General features: G+C 45.0%; 2 protein-coding genes across 13 annotated transcripts in view; one reads left to right on the top strand and one right to left on the bottom strand.

Moving 5' to 3' along the window:
• LOC143210726 (Y+L amino acid transporter 2-like) overlaps positions 1 to 23,573 on the top strand; it is a 694,702-nt gene that overhangs the window by 341,135 nt on the left and 329,994 nt on the right. The window lies entirely within an intron of this gene.
• Positions 12,331 to 23,448, bottom strand: LOC143210728 (uncharacterized). Of its 2 annotated transcripts, XM_076427864.1 has the most exons (4): positions 22,298 to 23,448; positions 13,132 to 14,024; positions 12,990 to 13,001; positions 12,331 to 12,706 (listed from the first exon to the last, which is right to left on the bottom strand). In XM_076427864.1, the coding sequence occupies exons 2-4, from the start codon at positions 13,849 to 13,851 to the stop codon at positions 12,467 to 12,469; spliced, it is 972 nt and encodes a 323-aa protein (XP_076283979.1). In that variant the 5' UTR covers positions 13,852 to 14,024; positions 22,298 to 23,448; the 3' UTR covers positions 12,331 to 12,466. The 2 variants fall into 2 exon arrangements, with proteins under 2 accessions (XP_076283979.1, XP_076283980.1); XM_076427865.1 differs by lacking the exons at positions 12,990 to 13,001; positions 22,298 to 23,448 and having other exon boundaries at positions 12,334 to 12,706; positions 13,132 to 13,854.

Here is a 23,573-nt window from a genome sequence, read left to right as displayed (position 1 = left end):
GGTATGCGGAGCGGGGGTGGAGGTTGCTACGGGATCGTCTCCCTCTATGATAGTTTCAGGTGTACTATCCTCTGGTGATTCTGACGACGTGTCGTGTAACCACCACTGGGAACGCGGACTTCGAGGGGTCGGTATCGGTCGGCGACTCCTTGTTTGAGGGGGCGTGAAGTATTCGTAGCTCCCTAGCGTGACGTCGAAGGTAGGGTCGTCTGCTGCTCGTGAGGCTGGGGAGGGGATTGTTTCTTCCGATGTGTCCTCGTAGATGGGGAGGGCTACCGGGTTGCGGGACAATGCATCCGCGTTTGAATTCGCCCTGCCTGGCTTGTACAAGATTTTGTAATCGAATTCCGCAAGTTTTAGCCTCCATCGGAGCAGACGTGAGGTTGGGTCCTTTACTGAATTCATCCAGACCAGGGGGCGGTGGTCTGTGATTAGTACAAATTGTCGGCCGTAGATGTACGGTCGGAAATACTGGACAGCAAAAACTATGGCCAAACACTCCTTTTCGATCGTGGAGTAATTTAATTCCGCTCCGTGCAGGATTCGCGATGCGTAGGCGACCGGGCGGTCCTTACCTACTTCCCCCTGGCTCAGGACTGCTCCGATGGCATGGCCCGAGGCATCGCATGTTACATTGAATGGCTTATCGAAGTCGGGGTATTGGAGGACCGGTTCGCAGCACAAGGCTGAGCGGAGCGCGTCGAATGCTCTTTCCTGGTCCGGTCCCCACGCAAATTTCGTGTCCTTGGTTAGGAGCTTGGTTAAGGGTTTGGAGATCTGCGCGAACTTGTCTATAAATCGTCGGTAGTATCCTGCGAGTCCCAGGAATTCGCGTACATTTTTCGCGGATATCGGTCGCGGATAGTTTTGAACGGCGCTTATTTTTTTGGGCAGGGCTTGACTCCTTGCTCGATAATTTGGTGGCCGAGGTAAGCCACTTCCTTGAAAAGAAAGCCGCACTTTGACGGTTGAAGCTTCAAATTCGCGTTCCTGAGGCGGTTAGCTAATTTATTGAACTTTGCGCGGTGTTCCTCCAGGGTACGGGCGTATATTACAATATCGTCCAAGTAGACGAATAGCTCGTTTCCCTGGAGTCCGCTTAGGATGTTGTCCATTAGGCGTTGGAAGGTAGCGGGGGCGTTTTTCAGCCCAAACGGCATACGATTGTACTGATAATGGCCGAATGGGGTGGAAAACGCGGTCTTCGCAGCGTCCGCTGGGTCCATGGCGATTTGGTGGAAGCCAAACATTCAACGCACGGTAATCTATCACCATACGCCATTTCTTGGTACCGTCGGCGTCCGGTTTCTTGGGCACGATCCACAAGGGGGAGTTGTATGGTGAATTGGACGGAACTACTATGTCATTGGCTAGGAGGTCGCGCATTTGTCTATCAATCTCTTCCTTGTGGATCGGCGGGTAGCGATACTGCTTCGTATGCACAGGGACGTCGTCTGTCGTCGGAATTTTGTGGGTCACGGCGTTAGTTTTGCCTAAACGGCTCCCTTGGAGGTGGAAGAGATCATGGTTTTCGTGTAATAGGGTTTTGACGTGGGACGCCTCGTCCGAGTTGAGGTGGTTCAGTGGGATTGTTTCGCAGAGTTCTTTCATACGCAGAGTGATATCCTGCGGGGAGAAGTGAACTCCTTTTGTTTCTATCTCTGGAATCGGCGCGAAGTGATCATTTTTGATCGACTCGTACGGGCGAGTCGTACGAGGTGTAGCGAGATAGTTTGAAACAGTTCCGGATTTGAGATATGAATTAGGATTAGAATAATCCGAAGCGGATTCGGAGGTTGAATTTAAATTAGAATAAGAATGATCCGAAGCGGATTCGGATTTTGAATTTGACGCGAGGTGATCATTATTGATCGACTCGTACGGTCGAGTCGTACGAGATGCCAAATTAGTAGGACGTTCCGAAACTGACCCGGAATCAGGAATGGGGTTGGGTTTGGGAGGGGAATATAGCGGAGGATCTTCGATTTCTTCTACCTCCAATGTGGGTAGACGGAAGGATGCTGCCTCGGTCGATGTGTTAAAGCACCGTAGGCATGCCCTTCCGTTCGAATTGGTGACGAGACAGTCGCCTAGAAATACGCCCTGTTTAATTTCTATACGGCGGATGTAACCGACGGTCGGTCCGGTTACGTTAACGGCGATGCAGGCGGCGGTACGGGCTTCGATTGCGAACTCGCACGTGTTCGAAAACGGTACGCTGAGGTGATCTTTGGAGATTTCTCTTTTCGTAAAGGAGATCTCTCCATTTTCGTGGAAAAAGGGGGCACCAAGGATGCCGTCGATATTAGAAGGGAGGCCATCGGGGAAAACCTGGAAGGAGACACGGATGGCGTCGTTGAGCTCCGCGTCGATCCGGCCTAAGGTACTGGTGACACCTTCGGTGATACCATGGACTTGGACAACGTCTCCCGAGTCGACCGGGACACCGGGCTTTACGCTAGACGATTTGATGATGTTTAATTCAGATCCCGTGTCGACGAGGAACTCACACGGCGTTGCGAATTGTGGCGCGGTAACGGTCACGCGGGGTATCGGCGAATCAGCCGCGAGAGTTATCGCGGAGACGAGACGGGGGGCATTTCGAGGTGTCCCACCGGTCGTGGGACGTTTCTTGAAGTTGGGGCCTCCCGACCAGACGCTGGTTCGGACGGGAGGCTGGTCCCGTTTCCCTGTCTCAAATTGTTATTATATTCCCGCTTGCGACATTCGTGAATGTCATGGCCCGGGTTTTTGCAATACCTGCAAAATTTCGCCGATTCGGAGGGGAAACGGTCGCGGGGTTCTTGAGATGGGGGCGTTGGGGCCCGTGCAATGGGAGGAGTCGGGGGTGCGGGGCGTCGGACGCCCTCGTGCGGGCTTCTGAAACTCGGGTCACGCCAAGCTGAAGGCTCGGCGTAGGGACGGCGGTCGGGTGTGCGGCTTCGAGTTTCGTGATAACCGCGAAGCTCGTGAGGGGGAAGGTCGTACCGGTCGCGAGTCTCAGGGGCGCGACGTCGAGGCTCCGGTGAATAATGGTCGCGGCGATCTGGCGTAGTGGACCTTGCCTCCGAGAAGTGTACGTGGCGATAGTCGTCGCGAAGGGGTTCTCGGTAACGTAGCTTATCAAGCTCGTATTGTTTGTAGGCAGAGATGGCCTCGTTGAAAACTACACGCAGCGGCTCGTTTCGGAGCGGGCGGACCTCGGCGCGTAACGTGGGGATAAGGCCGCGAATGAAACTGTCTATAGTAAGGGTGTCGATATCGTCGACGTTGGTCCCGTCGCGGTGGCAATCTAGGATCGCGGTGCGTAAGTCTTTTACACGACTGATAAAGTCGAGCACGTGTTCGGTGGGCCGCTGCGAGATGCTTGCCAGTTCGCCTCGGTACTGGTCAACGAAGCGATGGGGACCCAGCACGTCTTTAAGACGGCTGCAGAGGTCTGAAATAGTGGAGCAATCTTCGTCCTCCACGGCCGCGTAGGCGCGACCGCGGAGCTTGTTGTAGACGAGTTTGGTCAGCGTGTGTTCTGCGTACGCGGGTATGACCTCGCGTGCGCGTTTGCACGCTCGGATGAATTGTAGGACGGTCATATTACTGCCATCGAAGGTGGGTATGAATTCTACTGCTTGCTTAACAGTGAAATTCACAGGGTCTGGGCGAGGAGCTTCGGTAAAGGGGGTTGAATCGTAGCGGGGGCGGAAGCGTGCAGCGTTCGAGTCAAGGTGGTTCAAACGCATCTCATGAAGGTCGCGACGCATTGCTAGGAGTTCATTTTCACGCGCGCGTTGTTCTGACTCGCGTAGGCTCGCCGCGGTTTCAAGGGCGGCGGCGCGCTCTTGGAGGGCGGCTTCCTTCCTGGCGAGTTCTAATTGGAACGCGAATAGGTCCTCCTCGGAGAGAGGTGAGGGCACGTTAGAATTCAATTTTGATGCAGCGGAATCCATCGTGAAGAGAGAGGGTTAGGCGATACAGGGCCGCCAAAGAGCGGGAAAGAAAAGGAATTTCGATTAGATTTTCAGCAACGAACAACCGGCTTTATTCGGCGATCGTCGTGTCCTACCGACTGCGCCAAAAATAACTCCTGTTACGTCCCGGGTCGGATATGATCCGACGAAACGACGCCCAGACGGGGCGGGGACGTAACCGGACCAATTTATTTAAGACGATCTTAGATCCACGTGGCGCGTAACGTCCACGTCTGATCAGGGACCCGATACCGGCGTTCGTCGTTGTTGAAAAGGGGCGAAGAGGGAAATGAATGGACGTCGTCCGGCGGGGATGTCGCGACGGAGCGACGAACTGCGCGATGACGGTGACAGTTCCCTGCGATCAGAGTGTCACTGTGTGGGCGTGTTGTGTGTGACTCGTCCGAACGCGTGGGTTGTTCGATTCGTGACAGGATTCTCGACCGAAGGGAAATTAGTGTTCTCTCGGTACCGAGCACCCTCTGGGCTCAGACGTACACGATTGATACACCAATTTTAGGGGTTATAGGAACGAATGTGAGGAATGTGAGGGATGTGAGGAATCGATCGACGGACCGATCGGGATTGAACAACCCGGAGACGCACACGCACACACTCGCGATCACTCCACTCGGTCACTGATCGACGAAACTTTAGTAATACCACCTTAGGGTGAGTATTCTGCGGACGACGTAACGTTCGTAACGCGGGTCCTCGATACTGATTTCCTCCAGTGGAGGGAGACTCGGGAGGAATCGGATCGGTATCAACCTCCACGGGGGAGGAGGCGCGGAATCTGGCCGTCCGACGGTCGTTTCTTCGCGGCGCGGAGGCGTTTCAGCGCGGTCGGCGGTTCCTTCTTCGCGTCGCGGAGGTATCGCGATCTCTCGACGGTCCACTATTTTCACCCGACGGAGAAAAGGAGCGTCGCGAATGATCCTGGGCCGTTTGGCGATTCCCAAGTACGGGTTATAAGCGGTGCCTCTCCCTTCGGCGCGTAGCTGTCGCACCAATTTACCGATTTGGTAGCTTCTACCGGCGCGGCGGGGCATGGGAGATAGCGAGGAGCAGGATGTTGCTGAATAAAGCTGCGAAGTAATAGGTTTAAACAAATAAAGTATAATGAACCGAAATGGATACAAAGTGATGATTTGCGAGCAGAACTCGTGAAGCAAAATATAATGACGGCTTGCGAGCAAGCTCGAACGAAATATATAGCACAGGGTAAAATTCAGTAGTTTGCGAGCGAGCTCGTACAAAGCAAAAGAGCACAAAAATAAGAATTACGAACTTGAATTATAATGCGAGCAAGCTCGTGCAACAAAATAGCGCAAAAATAACAATTATAATATGAATTATAAGCGAGCGAGCTCGTATGGACAAAATAGCACAGAAATAGCAATTGTAATAAGAATTATAAAGCGAGCGAGCTCGTGTGAACAAAATAGCGCAGAAATAGCAATTGTAATAAGAATTATAAAGCGAGCGAGCTCGTACAAAGCAAAATAGCGCAAAAATAACAATTATAATATGAATTATAAGCGAGCGAGCTCGTATGGACAAAATAGCACAGAAATAGCAATTGTAATAAGAATTATAAAGCGAGCGAGCTCGTGTGAACAAAATAGCGCAGAAATAGCAATTGTAATAAGAATTATAAAGCGAGCGAGCTCGTGTGAACAAAATAGCGCAGAAATAGCAATTGTGATAAGAATTATAAAGCGAGCGAGCTCGTATGAACAAAATAGCACAGAAATAGCAATTGTAATATGAATTATAAAGCGAGCGAGCTCGTGTGAACAAAATAGCGCAGAAATAGCAATTGTGATAAGAATTATAAAGCGAGCGAGCTCGTATGAACAAAATAGCACAGAAATAGCAATTGTAATATGAATTATAAAGCGAGCGAGCTCGTGTGAACAAAATAGCGCAGAAATAGCAATTGTGATAAGAATTATAAAGCGAGCGAGCTCGTATGAACAAAATAGCACAGAAATAGCAATTGTAATATGAATTATAAGGCGAGCGAGCTCGTGTGAACAAAATAGCGCAGAAATAGCAATTGTAATATGAATTATAAGGCGAGCGAGCTCGTTTGAACGAAATAGCGCAGAAATAATATCTGTAAGTATGGTATAAGAATTCACGAGCAAACTCGACAGATAATTTAGAAACAATTGAAATATAATTGAAATGGAAATGGTAGAAATGGTAAGGTGCAATACGACCTGAATATCGTGAGCGATTTGGAACAAAGTCCGAAAACGCGATTAAACTGAACTCGACTGAAGACGCTAGAGAACTGAATGGTATGAATTCCGAAAACTGGAAGAGAGCGATTCGCGCGATTTCGTCTTATTTATAATAAGAGCGCGGACCATAGGGATTCGGTGAACCGTGAAGTCCTTTTGTCTAAATCGTACCAGGCACGGACGAATATGTTGTCGTCGATGTATACTTTTCGCAGTTCGAACGAAACGACGGTTTAGATGTACGTACACCTGTACTCGCGGTTGCCATGCTGGCGTCCGCTTGTACCGGTGACTATCGCTTCTTTCCCGATTCCCTATGTTCACTCTCACGGGGATATGTATATATATATAAATACGCGTAAGATATATATATATACATATCGCTGTGTACGGATTTAAACGCGATTTCGGTTTAGATTTTACGAAGGAAGTATGCGTATACCATATATATATATATGTATGTACAGCGAGAATTTGCTCATACGAACAAAGCCGACGCAACACGTCGGTACGACGTTACAATAGTTTAGTTCAGACTTTTACCAAGCAATGGTGTGGCGCAACAGCAGCGAGCGGAACTGTTACGCAGCAGGCCCGGGTTCGAATCCCTTCGTGGTAAATTATTTTTTTATTGTTTTTTTTTCATGAAAAATGCATTTTCAATATTAAATAAATTTTAAATAAAATATTTTTGTTCGCTAAAGGACTAATTGAAAATGATACTTATTACTTTATAGAAGAAACACTAGATCTATTACTACATATACAAAAGATAATAATTATAAAACAATAATAATATTAAAATAATACATAACACACACAAACAACAAATATAAATATGAATACAAATACAAAATAGAATAAATGCAATGAATAGTAATCAGAGCGGTTAATGTGGCATGCCATCACGCTTCCTGTAGCTTGTATAATATAAACAATATACGTTACGTAGAGTAAATATAGAAACCAAATACTTATCATTTTTGTTATGTGCAACAATGGTATTTATTGTAAAAGACAGTAATGTTAGTCGACGAAGATTTCGGTGTAGAGATCTATCGGCTACGATCTGGCAACGAGCTATGGGGCTTGCGCTCTTTAGAACTTTCTGTAAACTGTTGACGTTATCGTGAGATTTGATACTAGCTCTGCCTCTTGCATCTTTCAAATTCCAAATGCATCTTTCGTTCGTCAGTCAGTTTCTTTTTATAGTCGTAGCATTTTGTGTTTTGTATTTTTCATATTTATTCCATTTTGTGTTTTGTATGTGTTGTTCTTATATTTGTTGTTTGTGTATTATGTATTAATTATTATTATTATTATTATTATTATTGTTTCATATGTTACGGATAGAGAATATATTCCGTTCGTTTTCTCACAGGAATCTCTTCCAGATCGTCTCTGGCGGGAAGCGTCCTAGATAACCTTTCGAACCCTTTGATTTAGGACCGAGCTCTGGCTCCGATTTCGTTAGAAGTGACAAACATGAGAGTCTGGCCCAAAGCCCTAATCTCTAAGCGCGATTAGATAATGAACAAAGTATTCCATTCATTGTAGGGGTATATAAACCCTTAGATTCTCACTCTCGTGGGTTAGTACTGCAGTAGACACGTATCGCGTCACGTCGTGCTGCATTTCGGAAAGTTAACTTCTAACGAGATCGGGCTAAAGTACCTTTCGGATCAAAGTCTTAACATTATAGATTCCGTTTGTTCGGTTTATAGTCTATTGGTCAGTGTTGAAGTTGTTTCCGAGTCCCCCGCATTGCCAGTGCGTGAAAACCGAGCACCGTAGTTTAGGTAAATTCTTTCTTTCACATTTTATATCTTTTTCTCTCATTTCCAATCGCGACACATACACACTTGTACTACAGAATTGTATAAGTAGAATATATTTGTGTTATTGGTAATTAGAGCAAATTCATTGAACCTATAATTATCGTCCAAAATCCTTATATAGTAATTGAACGTTCCCACACGATACAACCTTACCGTTCGGGTTGTATCATTTAGATTATATTAGTTACGAGGCCTAGTAACTATCCTAGCGACTCCCTGATTTCGCATCAGGTTCGTCTGTGCTTTTATCCAACCTCCCAGCGGCTCCCCAATCTCGCATTGGGTTCGTCCGCGCTGTTCTACAACCTCCTAGCAGCTCCCCGGTTTCGCATCGGGTTCGTTCACGAAGTTTCACCTTCCCAGCAGCTCCCTGATTTCGCATCAGGTTCGTCTGCATCTGATTCCATTCCTAGAGGCTCCCTGATTTCGCGTCAGGTTCGTCCTCACTGTCTACATTCCTAGCGGCTCCCCAATTTCGCATTGGGTTCGTCCGCGTACCTTAACTAACAAATTGATACCATATTCCTGGGTTTATAACCCTTCGCCGGCCACTCGTGCTACTCGCGGCCCTGGCTCGTAACATATAATTATTATCTTTTGTATATGTAGTAATAGATCTGGTGTTTCTTCTATAAAATGATAAGTATCATTTTCAATTAGTCCTTTAGCGAATAAAAATATTTTATTTAAAATTTGTTTAACATTGAAAATGCATTTTCCATGAAAAAAAAACAATTAAAAATAATCTACCTCGAAGGGTTTCAAACCCGGGCCTGCGGCGTAACAGTTCAGCTCGCTGCTGTTACACCACACCACTGCTTGGTAAAAATCTGAACAAAACTGATATTTTACTGTTATGAAACTTTAATTGCAAATATCTCGAAAACTATTGAGCGTCTGCGCCTATAATGGGGTATTTTCGTAATCAGGAGAACGAGATCTATAACTCTGTAGAGACTGAACAAAATCCGTGAGGAACAGAGCGGGGGTACTCCTTGTGAGCGTAACCCGCGGGGGGTATGTCGAAAGACGGAAGGGGTATCAACTTGTCGGCCATCTTGTGTGGGACCACACTGTGATGCGCTCTATAGACGACTTTAAGTATTAGTGTAGCGTCTGTAGCACGTGCACCGACGAGATACTATTAAAGACTACCAGCCCCTGTGCTATTCATCGAGCCCGGTAACCGGGCGCAACGGGCGCGGGGATAACGTGAAAGTTACAGTGATCTGATATACCACATCGCTAAAAATTCGAAATAGTGCCACAATAATGCCAAAACATCGTCTGAAATATGGCGGAGAATGTAACATTTAATAATAATCGATATAGTTTCGTGATAATTCGCATTCTCACCGATGCATCGCGACGAGAATCTCCTCAGTGGTCTTCTTCACCGACAAAATGCCGTCGTTGGCCTTCTGTTTCTCTGGATGGAGCCAGAATATATCCTAGAGGGCGTAAGAAACACCGAAATATTCGGGCTTGCCAACTCCCATAAGGCTGGCAGTCTTTAACAGTATCTCGTCGGTGGCACGTGGTTTGTAAAATATACGCGGTCGCGGTACGCCAGAACCATTTTGTGCCAGTACACGTGCGGTAAAGTTGGTGAATCGTCGTGGCCTTGTGTTTTCTGAGCGTTGATACACATTAATTTGTAAAAATGCCAGTGTGTTTTGTGGAAGGTTCTGTTCTATGCTAAAAATATAGTACAGACTACTACAGACCAGTACAGACGCTACACTAGTATTTAAAGGCGCCTATAGAGCGCACCACAGTGTGGTCCCACTCAAGATGGCCGCAGTTAACCATCCCTCCCCGCTCGCGGCACGCCCCCTCTCATCCATAAACCTACTTTACGCTGAGTCCTACAGCCATCTATCCTACAGCCCTCAACTAAAACCTATATATGTATGTATATATAGCTATACGATTCTATAGCTTATAGATATACATATAGCTATAGATATACCTACTATACCGCTTACTTTAAACTCAAAGTACAAGGATACAATAATTTTGTATAAACATAGTTTAATTTAACAATTTTTTATTTTAATGTAATATAATAATACATAATAAAATAATATAATACATAATAAAATAATATAATAATACATAATAATATTAAGTAGGAGTAGGATGAGAGGATCGAAGAAATCTTAGGAGTTCACGTACTAAAACACGTTTCCGAATTTCGGTTAATTACCAACTTATCGATTAGCAATCGATCTGCTCGCACACAGTACGCTCGTCCCCGCGTCCGCCGTGAGACCAAGCTACTCGATCCACCTGAGCCCCAAGCTACTCGATCCACCTGAGGATTTCGCGGGATCGGCGGGGCGCGGTGTAACCGGTGACCCGCAGGTGCTGTCGATAAGTTCGGTCGTCTTTAATAAAAAAAAAATATAATGCACAAATATACAAAATATACATAAATATACAAAGTATACACAGATGACATCAAAATACACTGAATAGCACTGAACTTCCTCGATGTCTTAAGTTTTCTTCCGTGCAGATTTTCCAAACTTATTATGTTTCAATAATGCTTGCTGAAGTACTGCGTCTCGTCGTCTTCTGACGTCCTTCCCACATCGAATCTTATTGACTGTGGTGCAACACTTGCCAATATAGTGTGAGACTTTCACAGTCAATATTCTTTTTTGCAATTGTTGTGCATGCTGCATACATACAATAAATGGAAAGTTGATTTCCCCATGCAACATGTTCTCCATGTATTCTTGGAGTTTACTTCTAAAATACACATGAGGCTTGGTTTTGTGCAGCAAAGTATCAATTTTTTTTAATACATTCTGTATTGATGCATCTTCGTTCAATATGCGAAATGATGCTCTGCACAACTCACATTCTTTGTGTGGGCTAACACATAATATTTTTTTAAAAATAGCACTGTTGTTTCTTTGTACTCTTCTTGTATTATATCTTCAGAATTTTGAGGCGCAGCACTCGTTTCTTCCACCACTACCTCGGACACCTCAGTCTCTTCTTCTACTTCTTCTGTCAGTAGTTTCCTTAGTGTAAACAGGAAGTGCCCACTGCATACATTTTCGCAGTTGAAGCCAACACTTCGGCTGGAGGTAATGTTGTTGATGAGTAGAATTTTATATCCCATCTCGAAGCCATACGGAGTGTGATTTACGTTCTGATGTCCAACAGATCGCATGCATCCAAACAAATTCTCCAAGGGATCTTGATTGACGTATCTTGTCTTCAAATTTTCATATCCGTGTGTCTTCAAAAATCTCCATAAAATTTCAAATGAAGAGATAGTATTCATCCAATTCTTGAGGCATAGTGCTTCAGACACTGGCACTTTTGTAACTGGATGAACATACCGCATACATTTTAAACTCCTTATTGCGTCGGACCAAAATTCTTGATGTCCACTGGCCTTTGATACGACTGTCCTCAGTGGAGCTTCTAAGGCTGCAGTGTGTCCATTGACGGAGTCGAACAGCTTGTTGAAGAAGTTAAGGACTTCTGCTGTCGTGAGGCCTTCCTCCTTTTGTATCTTCAATGAGCCATGGTCTGTTTCTACAACGCCTATAGTAATTAATATTTTGTTAGTTATTCAAGCATAACAGAACGTCCATATTATTCATATAGTGAAATATAACTTTTACTTACATTGGTGGCACATACAAGGAATCCTATATGTGATGCCACTGTTTCGCTGAACACTTTTGATGTGTACTTCACTTTCATTTTCTTTATCCTCTGAGGTACGACATGTTCATTTGTCAGCTTCTTCATCATGGGGCGTACCACGTAGCCAGCGATGTCCATATTATACGCCTGCTTAATGATCCTCCATGATGCGAATTGCCTTTCGCATTCTTTTCTTAATGGTGTCACATTTATTTCCAGATCCTTATTTAATAAATTGTTTCTGACTCCTTTAATCAGGTGCGGTGGATCATAAAATGGTATTAATTGGATACCATCTATTTCAATGATGTCACCTATAAGTACAAAATGATTGCATTGAGTCTCAATATTATATTTTTCAAATTATACAGAAAACTTAATAAAATGTATACATACGGTGCTCTTCTCCTTGTCTCAATTTTTTCGCCCGTGTGCTTGCCTGTAAGGTCTTGATGGCAGCAACATTCCATGATCCTTGGTCGCATACAGTGGCAACAACTTGTCGCCCAGTTTTCTTCAGTGCTTTCACTATGTTCTTGATGCACTGTATTAATTGCGGTGTCTTTGTCCTTCGCAATAATCGTAAGAAATGGGCATTTTCCATCCACTGTACAGTCCTCTTAACATAAAGACAAGGGCATCATCGGCAAATCTTGATGTTCTTCTTGTGCCCCAGTCTTCGAACCCAATGATCTTGTCACTGTTTACATTGTAGTCCACATGAGACTTCAAAGACATTTCATCCCACATCAATATGTATACATAATTTGTCTTGAGCACCCATGGTATTCGCTTGACGGTGAAGATGCTCCATCACAACTTGTGATACTCCAGTCTCGACTGGAATTTTCCTTAGCATCTTCTTCAGTGTTGTTTCGCTGGGTAAATTACGCAGCTTTCTCAGTAGCTTGTACGATTTTGCTGACTGCTTCAGAAGTGCTAAGGCCAATATCTTCTCATCCGTCGTGTAGCGCCTTCCCTGAAAACATATTGCATAAAGTTATAAATAAGTTACAATTAAATAACGCAATGAAAATACAGCATATATTACATAGCAACAATAAATGAAGGTCAAATATATTGTACAGCCATATCCAAACATAAAACCAGTTAATTATAGGGTCATTCTATGCAAAATTGGACACTTTTTGAAGTACCATCTCGAATTTTGTTCAGAAAATATATAGAGTTTCTCAGGCACTTCGTGCAACTTCATGCATGTGGAACAGCGTGCAAAAAGATATTGCAATTGTAAACATTACCTTTCTTACTGTCTGTGCATCACATCATGTTGACCCATGTGAACAATAATACAATTTAACATTTTGTTGGCAAATTTCGTTGGCTGTAAGTGCTGGATACTTAAATGATATGTTATTAACTACATCTAAAAATTTTACTCACCTGTGGCATGGATCTGGATGTGCGTAACTGCATCTTGATGAACATCTTCTGCGTATCAGATAGATTTTCAAATCGATTTATCAGACTAGATTCTGATAAAGCTCTTGCTCGTTGCAGTCGTATCTTTAAATCTTCTCTCTTCCTGTTTGCATAACGGTTGCATAACAGTAATTTCTTCGTAACGCTGTGCAATCTGACTGCAGTTGGGGTCAATTGGCACTTTTTCATGCCCCGCAGCAGTACATTTTGGCTCTTCTGTGGGGTTGAACACTGCTGTAACTGTCCTGATGATGTACTTGGACCAGCTTCGTTTTGTCCATCAATATCCCACGCTGTTTCTGCGTAAACCATATCTATACTTGGCGTAATCAGTGCTTCATGATTAGTGTCTTCATTTCTCAGCGGTGTAGCAGATGCTGGATATTCTTCTGCTTCTATATTTTCATGAGCATATTCCGTCTTCTCACTTTGCACTGGCAAATGCAAAGTTGGAACTGCATCATTTTTTAATTTTTTTCCCTGAGCAAAGCACAGGAAGGAGGTTTCTTCAAAGTGCTTGTAACACACTCTGTATTTACGTCTCTCAGATGTCAGTTGAAGTATGACAGGACACTGAATTTCATTAGCCCAAGACTCTGATTGTTCGACGTCTTCGGGAAAAAAGTATGCTGAGACTTTCACACCCGACGAACACTGTGGAACACAACAAGCTCTCACCATTGTTTTTTGTCCAAATTGTTTATATGTCCACTAATTGTTTATATAGTTATACAGTTTATATAAATAGTTTTATGTGTCTTCTGCACTAATATTATTTTTTCATGCACTTTTTTCACTTTTTCTTCTAACTGCTGCACTCCTTTGCACCTCACTGTCCACTATCCTAAAAAAAACTTTAAAAAATTGTATAATTTATGCACAAAATTCCAAAAATAAGCTCGAAAATAAGTTTCCTGAGTGTCGTTCAATTTTGCAAAATTATTTGTAAAATGGATTTAACACTGAGCAAACTTCTTTTTTCAAGGTTATTAATGTTGTTTTGTGTAGGATAAAATATAAAATATTATAAAAAAATCCTGTGTGTTGTAATGAAATCGTCGTTTTTCCAAGTCCACACAATCACAGCACGGGGCACGGTGATTGACAATTGAAAGTTGATTTTGGCGGTACATAGTAGGTAGTAGTCATATATTAGCGCCAAATTCCGCCCAATAGCGACAGGGATTGAAACATCAGTCATGTTCAATCACGGTTAATCACGTGATGTGTGTGGCGTAAATATGAGTCACAAAGTGGAAGTGCCAGAGGCCACGTAGATTGTACAGAGGATTTAACTCAGGGTCACCAGTGTAGGGAAATTATCGTGAGCCTACACACTCACGTAGTATGACTCTATCAGAGGGAATATCGTGGAGGAAAGGAATTGTTCACAGATTACACCGAACAGCTCTATTTATTCGCTGTGTAGTCACTGATAGCAAAGGTGCTATGTAATACGAGTGTTCGATCGCGGAACTGCCGATTTCAAAATGTTCGATTGTAGAGAAATGGGTTCGCGATTGTTCGAATGTTGCCCGCCAAACTAATCTTAGACAACTATTTCAAATTAAATAACGGATCGTGTGGACAAGGAATTGACTGGAGGAATCGCGTTTCGTTCGAGATCTGTTGGTGAACTCGTCAGTAAGGCTAATCCAACAGATCCTGCCTTAGACGCGCGCAGATCAAACCGTGTTGATCTGTATTGTAGTGAAATGTGCTGATCGTGTATGCAGCAATCACGTGAGACGCTCAAGCAAGACTGGTCAGTGTTACTCGTTCAGAGATTCGGAAACGAACTGCTGAAAGTACTGGACGTTGGTCTTAGCGAGAGGTCGGTTAGGCTCCTCGTGGGTGGAGAGGTTGATCTTAGACGAGGAAAGGGAAGTAGAATCTATTGTAATGAGGGAAAGAACTGTCCGGGTTGGTTCAGTCAACTCGTCGTTTACCAATCAGGTCACCCTTAATTGTTCAAACTTCCTTCCATGGTGACTGAGAGGCTGGTCTAGTCGGAAGGAAGAGTGGGGTGCTACCTGGTATGAAGGCAAGAGCGGTAATTGACGTCGCTCGACGGTTGACTGTCGCCCCTTGACCGTATCCTTAAAGAATTGAATGTTTAACCTTGGACTGAGCTTAGCGAACGCGGACGTACACATCTGGGGTTACACATCTGGGGTTGTAATTTATGACGGCGAGGGTTCTTTAGAGTTGTATCTTGAGTGACCGTGAATATTCTTAGCCCGGGACGAAGTAAGTATTCCGAGAATTGCCGGATGTACAAAATAACATTTGGCCGTACCTGAGTGACCGTAGCATAAATAATCTTCTAATCCGAAAAACGGCTGGTAACGGCTATATCATAAATAAAATACGAAGTCGACCCTTAAGCTCTTTATTTCGCGCGGCAGTACGGTTCACTGCAGATGCCATGGTTCTTTATGTTTAAAGGAGAATTTCCGTTAACGAATTTCTTGCGAGGAAAAACATTTCTTTGTGTAGGACTACGATCCGTTGCGACGGAACATGCTCCCCCTCGTTGATCGGTTCGATCGATCAATACAATATAAGACATTGACTCACTTGGTTTATGTTGAGACAGCAGCACTGGATGATTGTGCGCTGTTTGAATTAGGAAGAGGCGCTAGCCACTTCACGTTTCGCGTGTACGTGCCGTTGATGGTACGAACGGTTACTGCCCTTATGATCCCGTCTGGCCCTGGATGAATTTGTTGTATTCGACCTAGATGCCAACACAATGGTGGCAGAGAATCGTCCTTCAGAAGTACAACAGTTCCGATGTTGATCTCGTGACCTCCCCTGGTCCACTTGGGACGAATATTAAGCTGATGAACATATTCTTTGTGCCATCGTTTCCAGAAATCTTGTTTGACCTTCTGGATATGTTGCCAAGTAGACAGGCGATTGGATGGCGTTTGGCTGAAATCAGTCTCGGTAATGCACGTCAAAGAACCACCGATCAGGAAATGGCCCGGAGTAAGAGCGGACATGTCGTTCGGATCCGACGAGAGAGGTGTCAGAGGACGCGAATTGAGAATGGCTTCGACCTCGATAACGAATGTAGTAAATTGTTCATGTGTGAACAGTTCTATGCCGACGACTCGTTTCATGTGGTGTTTAAATGATTTGACGGCGGCCTCCCACAATCCACCGAAATGAGGTGATAACGCTGGCATGAAATGCCACGAAATTTCCTTGGCAGTTATAAAATGATGAAATTTCTCATCCTTGGATAATGTTTGTTGAAGTGCGATTAACTCATTGTTCGCGCCAACGAAATTTGTACCATTATCTGAGTAAATGTTCTTGCAAATTCTTCGTCGCGCTATAAATCGTTTGAGAGCGGCAATGAATGCTTCTGTTGTCAAATCGCTGACGACCTCTAAATGGACGGCTTTAGTTGCAAAGCAAACAAAAACGGCCACGTATACCTTGACTCGGACTCGATTTCTGAATTGCCGCTCTTTTATGAAAAAAGGACCGCAATAGTCTATGCCGCTGGTCAGGAACGGGCGACCTTCGGTGACGCGCGCGGCAGGTAGGTTGCCCATAACATAATCGACGGGATTGGGGTTCATCCGGAAACACTTGATGCAGCCCCGAATGATTTGGCGTGTTGTATTTTTTCCGTCGATTGGCCAATATAACTGTCGTACGTCGTAGAGTGTGGCTGTAATCCCTGAATGATGGTTTTTCTGATGCGAATCTCGTATTATAAGTCTAGTAATGTGATGTCCCCGAGGCAATAATATCGGATGTTTTTGTTCGAAGGACAACGAGGAATTCTGTAGTCGTCCACCAACGCGCAGGATTCCTTCGTCGTCGAGAAATGGACACAACGGTTGTAATTTACTGGTGTTTGACAATTTTCCTACTTTTAAATCGCGAATATCCTGAGCAAAGGTGACGGCTTGCAATACCTTTACTATTCGTTTATTAGAATCCTTTATTTCCTTAAGAGATAAAGGCCCTGTGTTTTGATCCTTGACTCGAAAGCGTAAACAATAGGCTACGATTCGTCGGAGTTTGTGTATGCACGAGTATCGCATCAAGATCTCATCAGTTAGGATGGTCGAACTGACTAGACAGGTTACTGAACGCAATTCCGGTAATTCTTCACATTTAGTGAATCTTGCGGGTGGCCATTCCGTTTGCTCTTTTGAGAGCCACTCAGGTCCGTTACGCCAAAGCGCATTGTTGTTGAACTCGGCTGCGGTGATTCCGCGAGAAATAAGGTCGGCTGGATTGTCTGCTGACCGAACATACCGCCATGATTGAATATCTGTTTTCCGTTGGATATCGGCTACTCGGTTCGCGACGAACGTCTTTAAAATTGACGGTTGCTTGCGCAACCAACCCAAGACGATGGTTGAATCTGTCCAGAAAGTGGTCTTGTCGATATTGTACGTCAATGCATTCCGTGTGGTTTGGAACAAGGTAGCTAATAATACTGCACCGCACAGTTCCAGTCGAGCCAATGTGATTTGGCTAAGTGGTGCGACTCGTGATTTGGCACAGAGTAGATGAGCGTGAATGGACCCGAATTTATCAATTGTTCGTATATATATACAGGCGCCGTAGGCTCTTTCGCTTGCGTCGCAAAACCCGTGTATTTGTGTTTGTCTCGCGTTGTTCAGTTTCACCAAACGATTAAATTCGATATTGTTGAGTTGTTGTATGTCACCCTTGAAGTTCATCCATTCTGTGTGGATGTTGACTGGGACAGATTCGTCCCAAGTGATTTTTAAGGTCCATAGTTGTTGCATCAATATTTTGGCAACAATTGTAATGGGTCCGAGTAACCCGAGTGGATCATAGATCTTTGCTATGGTCGATAATATGGTTCGTTTGGTGATTTCCGTGGTTGCGGAAGGTTGAACTGAATATCGAATCGCGTCGTGTCTGGCGTCCCATGATACTCCTAATGTTTTCATGGTGGATTCATCACCGAGAATCTTTGGATGGATTAATTCCTTACTTAAGTTTGATAACAACCTCGGTTCGTTTGACGCCCACTGTCGAATATTGAGACCGCCTCTTTTCAATAGGGTGATTATTTGATGTTGCAACTTCTTCGCCTCCGCTAGCGAATCTGTACCGGTCAATAAATCATCGACGTACAGGTCTTTCTTAATTCGAGCCGCTGCTTCCGGAAAATCGCGTGCTTCGTCGTCTGCCAATTGGTGTAAGCATCGTATGGCTAAATAGGGAGCTGGCGCGAGCCCGAACGTAACAGTGTTTAATTCGTATGTATTGATTTCTTGGTGTGTGTCTCGCCATAATATTCTCTGGTAAACGCGATCTTCGGGTTGAACGAGGAATTGACGATACATTTTTTCGATATCTCCGGTAATAACGTACGCATGCATTCGGAATCTTAATAGTAGCGACAGAAGGTCGTCTTGCAACGTGGGACCGATTCGAAGGGTGTCGTTCAACGAGAGATTCGTGCTTGTTTTGGCTGACCCGTCGAACACGACCCGGAGTTTGGTTGTTGAACTCGTTGGTTTTATGACTGCGTGATGTGGTAAATAAAACCCTGGTGCGTGCGTGTTCGTCACGCGTGTCATGTGTCCGAGTGAGCGATATTCGTCTATCACCTTTGTGTATTGATCTCTTAATTCCGGATCACGTTCTAACTTTCGTTCAAGCGTTCGAAAACGGTTCAAGGCGCGCGAATATGACTCTCCGAGTTGTTCCCGTTTTTCATTGAAGGGTAATGCTACAATGTATCGACCGGACTCGTTGCGTTTCACGGTTGCGGTAAAATGACTTTCACAAGCTTGATCTTCAAGTGATCGGAATTGTTTAACGGCTCCTTCCTCGATTTCCCAGAATCTTTGTAGTTCGAAATTTACGTTGGTAGAAAGGGTTCGATGATTCATTCGTGGTGTCGTGACGAAATCACCTCCTAAGATCCATCCGAATTGGGTCTTTTGTAATATAAGATCAACGTTGGTTTGTTTTGATAGGTTGATTTGCCCTATGCTGAGGCATGACAACGCAGGTCCGGTCCCGAGCAACATATCAATCTTTCCCGGGTGATGAAAGTCTGGATCGGCCAGAGGCAAATTTGCTGATATACGAAGGTCGGCTCGATCGATTTGATTATCTGGTACTGTCCCTGCGATCCGTGGGATTGTGCAAAACGTTAGTGTTCGTTGATAATTTGTTAATCGTGATTTGACTGTGGCGGTCACGAGGCTGCTTGATGTGGTATTCAATTGATTTAAAGCTTCAATGACTGCTGTCTGACGGGTCGTCGGTAAGCCCGATCGTTTCGCGAGTTCGTCCGTGATGAGGTTTGCATTGGAACACGTGTCGATCAGCGTACGGCACAATATCGGATTGCGATCGCGATCTAGTATATAAATTCGTGCGGTGGTTAACAGACCGTTCGTTATTCCGTTTGACAAGAAAGTACGAGTAGGAAGCGATAACTGTCTGGCGATTCCCGATGCTAGTCAGGCCTCTGCAGTTGGAATTGTAGATTTCTGGTCAGTGTGAAGTCGAGTGTTATGTCTCTGTCCGCACATACGACATTGACCTCTGACGCAGTTCTCGAACTTGTGATTTGATTGCAGGCAGTTTTGGCACAAATATTCATGAATTTAGGACACGCGTAGGATTTGTGCGTTCGCGAGTTGCAGAACTTGCATGCTTGTTCAGAAGTCGTTGTCACGAATGTTCGTTTTCGAGGTACAGGTGATGATGAGATCTCTTTCGATCTCGTCGCGGATGTCCAGGATCTTTTCGAGGGTCGTGATCGCGTGCTTGTCGACGGACGGTGGGTTTCTGGCAACGCGGTTCTGACTTGGTTTACTGCTGACGCGCGAGAGCTGCCTTGATGCGATGCGTTACGAAGGTGTTTAAACATCGCTGTTGCCTGAGGCATCTGCGTATCCAAAAATGTTTGTTCCCAAGTTCGGCGCGTCTCAGAATACATACGATCGATCGCGATGCTGATAATAAAGTCATTCGCGATGTCCTCCCATGATCGGCCAAGGGTTTGCAGCGAACGGATGTGCGATTGAAGGTGGTTTACTAGATTGTTGATCGCGTCGGGCGTACTGTTTGGCATTGCCGGCGTTTCGAGCAGTAGTGCGGTGTGTCGGAGAACGAGTGCGCGTTGATTATCGTAAGTTTCCATTAATTGGGCCCATGCTGCTTGGTAGTTTACCTCGCTCATTGTGAATGATTCGATGGCGGCTTGTGCTTGTCTCGATACCGATAGTCTCAAATAGTTGAACCGTTGTATGTCTGTTAGTCCTGTGTGTTTTTGTATTAGACTTAAAAACGCGTCTTTAAAGGGTAGCCATTTTTCAAGGCGACCGTCGAATATTGGAAGATTCATTTTTGGCAGATGCACCCCGCTTATGCTAGTCGACGTGGACGGTGCCGGTGAATCTGTCACGGTTCTTGTCGATTGGCTAATGGTCGGTTCGAAACCTTCTAACAACTGTATCGCGTTAGCTAACGCGTCATCGTACACCGTGGTTACATCCTTGCGTTCAGTCTCGGTCTGATCGAAATCTTCATGATGCCCTATCTCATCTTGTGCGTCGTTGAAACCGTTGAATTGCTTTCTTAGACGATCTATTCGTTCGCGTAATTTTGTACGCGCGGTCGCGGAATCTTGATATTCTGTTAGCTCGTTAGTGAAGTTGGTCAAGTTGTATTTGAAAACACGTTGTTTGTGTTTGAGAGCGCGAATGCGTACGGTTGATTTGGCTGAATTAGCCATTTCGAAGAGTTCTGACTGGTATTTGTCACGTGTGGTTCCTGATCGGTTAATTCAATGTAACGTGCCTACCTTGAGCTGATCTGAACGTCTGCTGCCTTGGATGGACGATGTTGATTGTTGATGACGGCTAAGGCTCGTTGATTCCTCCAATCTCGTTGTTGTTGTTCTCACTGGATTGTTCGTACTTGCACTGCACTGTATTGCCACTAGGCCACCGGATCCGGCTCGAAGGACCAAATGTTCGATCGCGGAACTGCCGATTTCAAAATGTTCGATTGTAGAGAAATGGGTTCGCGATTGTTCGAATGTTGCCCGCCAAACTAATCTTAGACAACTATTTCAAATTAAATAACGGATCGTGTGGACAAGGAATTGACTGGAGGAATCGCGTTTCGTTCGAGATCTGTTGGTGAACTCGTCAGTAAGGCTAATCCAACAGATCCTGCCTTAGACGCGCGCAGATCAAACCGTGTTGATCTGTATTGTAGTGAAATGTGCTGATCGTGTATGCAGCAATCACGTGAGACGCTCAAGCAAGACTGGTCAGTGTTACTCGTTCAGAGATTCGGAAACGAACTGCTGAAAGTACTGGACGTTGGTCTTAGCGAGAGGTCGGTTAGGCTCCTCGTGGGTGGAGAGGTTGACCTTAGACGAGGAAAGGGAAGTAGAATCTATTGTAATGAGGGAAAGAACTGTCCGGGTTGGTTCAGTCAACTCGTCGTTTACCAATCAGGACACCCTTAATTGTTCAAACTTCCTTCCATGGTGACTGAGAGGCTGGTCTAGTCGGAAGGAAGAGTGGGGTGCTACCTGGTATGAAGGCAAGAGCGGTAATTGACGTCGCTCGACGGTTGACTGTCGCCCCTTGACCGTATCCTTAAAGAATTGAATGTTTAACCTTGGACTGAGCTTAGCGAACGCGGACGTACACATCTGGGGTTACACATCTGGGGTTGTAATTTATGACGGCGAGGGTTCTTTAGAGTTGTATCTTGAGTGACCGTGAATATTCTTAGCCCGGGACGAAGTAAGTATTCCGAGAATTGCCGGATGTACAAAATAACATTTGGCCGTACCTGAGTGACCGTAGCATAAATAATCTTCTAATCCGAAAAACGGCTGGTAACGGCTATATCATAAATAAAATACGAAGTCGACCCTTAAGCTCTTTATTTCGCGCGGCAGTACGGTTCACTGCAGATGCCATGGTTCTTTATGTTTAAAGGAGAATTTCCGTTAACGAATTTCTTGCGAGGAAAAACATTTCTTTGTGTAGGACTACGATCCGTTGCGACGGAACAACGAGTAATACAATGATGGTAACTACAGATTGTAATAGGCCACCACGTGGCTGACAATATATACTTGGGCGAAGATAAAACACGTGTTGATACGACGAGATCTCACGACGAGCAGGATGAGCGTAATAGCTCATCCCAGCGTTTCTCTCCGGAGCAACTTGTGCGCAGGCGCGGAGCCTCGCCATTGGGCGAGTGCAGCGCCGAGCCCACATGTGTGTAAGGATTGGTCCAGAAAGGATCAATGATGGTCTTAAATCACAAGTGATGAGCCTACTCTCAACACGTGAATAATTCAATTGTAGACACTATTAACGAGTGTAAACAATAATAACAATTTATTAACAGAGCACTGAGAAGGTACATAAACTGCACAATGCCGAATCACTGTAATACACGTGATGCTACAGTTAATCACGAGCCACACAATGGCTGATCAGAAATGACTATGGAGCAATGTGAAAACACGTCTAATCTGTTCGAGCTACCAGAGCGAAGAGATCGATCGGCACGATGGACGTGCCGTCGATAATGGCGTCAGTGGTCGTGCGCAGGCGCGGCAGCTCTCCACTACGCTGTCAATGCAGAGTGATAAGCGCGACCCCACACACTCCCCCCCTAGTGCGTTGCTGCAGGGAACGCATGATACAATATAATAACAATTGCATTTGTATGAAAAGGGTGATGCACAAAATTGAGCACAATGGCTCGTACATTGATATTTCTTTCTTCCCTCGATAGGGCAGAAAGACGCGACGAACGCACCACATGATCCTCTTTATAATGAAAGGATTTTTGACACCTCCAGGGCTGTGCTGTAAATGATCGGTAATCCCGCGATGCTAACGCATTCTCACTTCACAACACTGCCGATGTAAAGAGAATTCCAAAAAAAATTATACGATACACTATTTAGTACTGTCGCTTGTTAGGTCGAACTAGTGACCTTTTTTCTCGTATACGTTCTTAGCGGGGGAGCAGATCCACCGCTCAAAGAACCGTCAGAAGCGATCGTGTCGTCCAAGTCTTGCGAAATCGTGTAAGCTGGTTTCAACAATTCTATGGATACATTACGAGACGCTCCGTTGACGTCTATTTGAAAGACTCGATCGCTTATACGAGATAGGACCTTATACGTAGAGAATATACAGGGTGTCCCAAAACTCGTGAAAATCCCGAAAGGGGGTGGTTCCTGAGACCATTCTAAGAGACAATTTCCTTTGCACCAATGTCAACTGCGGCTTTGTTTAGGAGTTATTAACGAAAAACACGAACCAATCAGAGCGCGCCCTGGCCCGGCGCGCCACGCCGCGCCGGCAAGCGAGTGTCGGTGGTACGCCGCG

This window comes from Lasioglossum baleicum, chromosome 7, assembly GCF_051020765.1.
Source record: "Lasioglossum baleicum chromosome 7, iyLasBale1, whole genome shotgun sequence".
In the NCBI taxonomy this organism is placed as follows: Eukaryota; Metazoa; Arthropoda; class Insecta; order Hymenoptera; family Halictidae; genus Lasioglossum; species Lasioglossum baleicum.
Note: the sequence above shows the minus strand (reverse complement) of the source record. Positions and strands in the feature narration are given on the sequence as shown.

Bases quoted from the DNA above. Each gene is read 5' to 3' on its own strand.
- LOC143210728 (XM_076427864.1), bottom strand. From the start codon at position 13,851: ATGGTGAGAGCTTGTTGTGTTCCACAGTGTTCGTCGGGTGTGAAAGTC.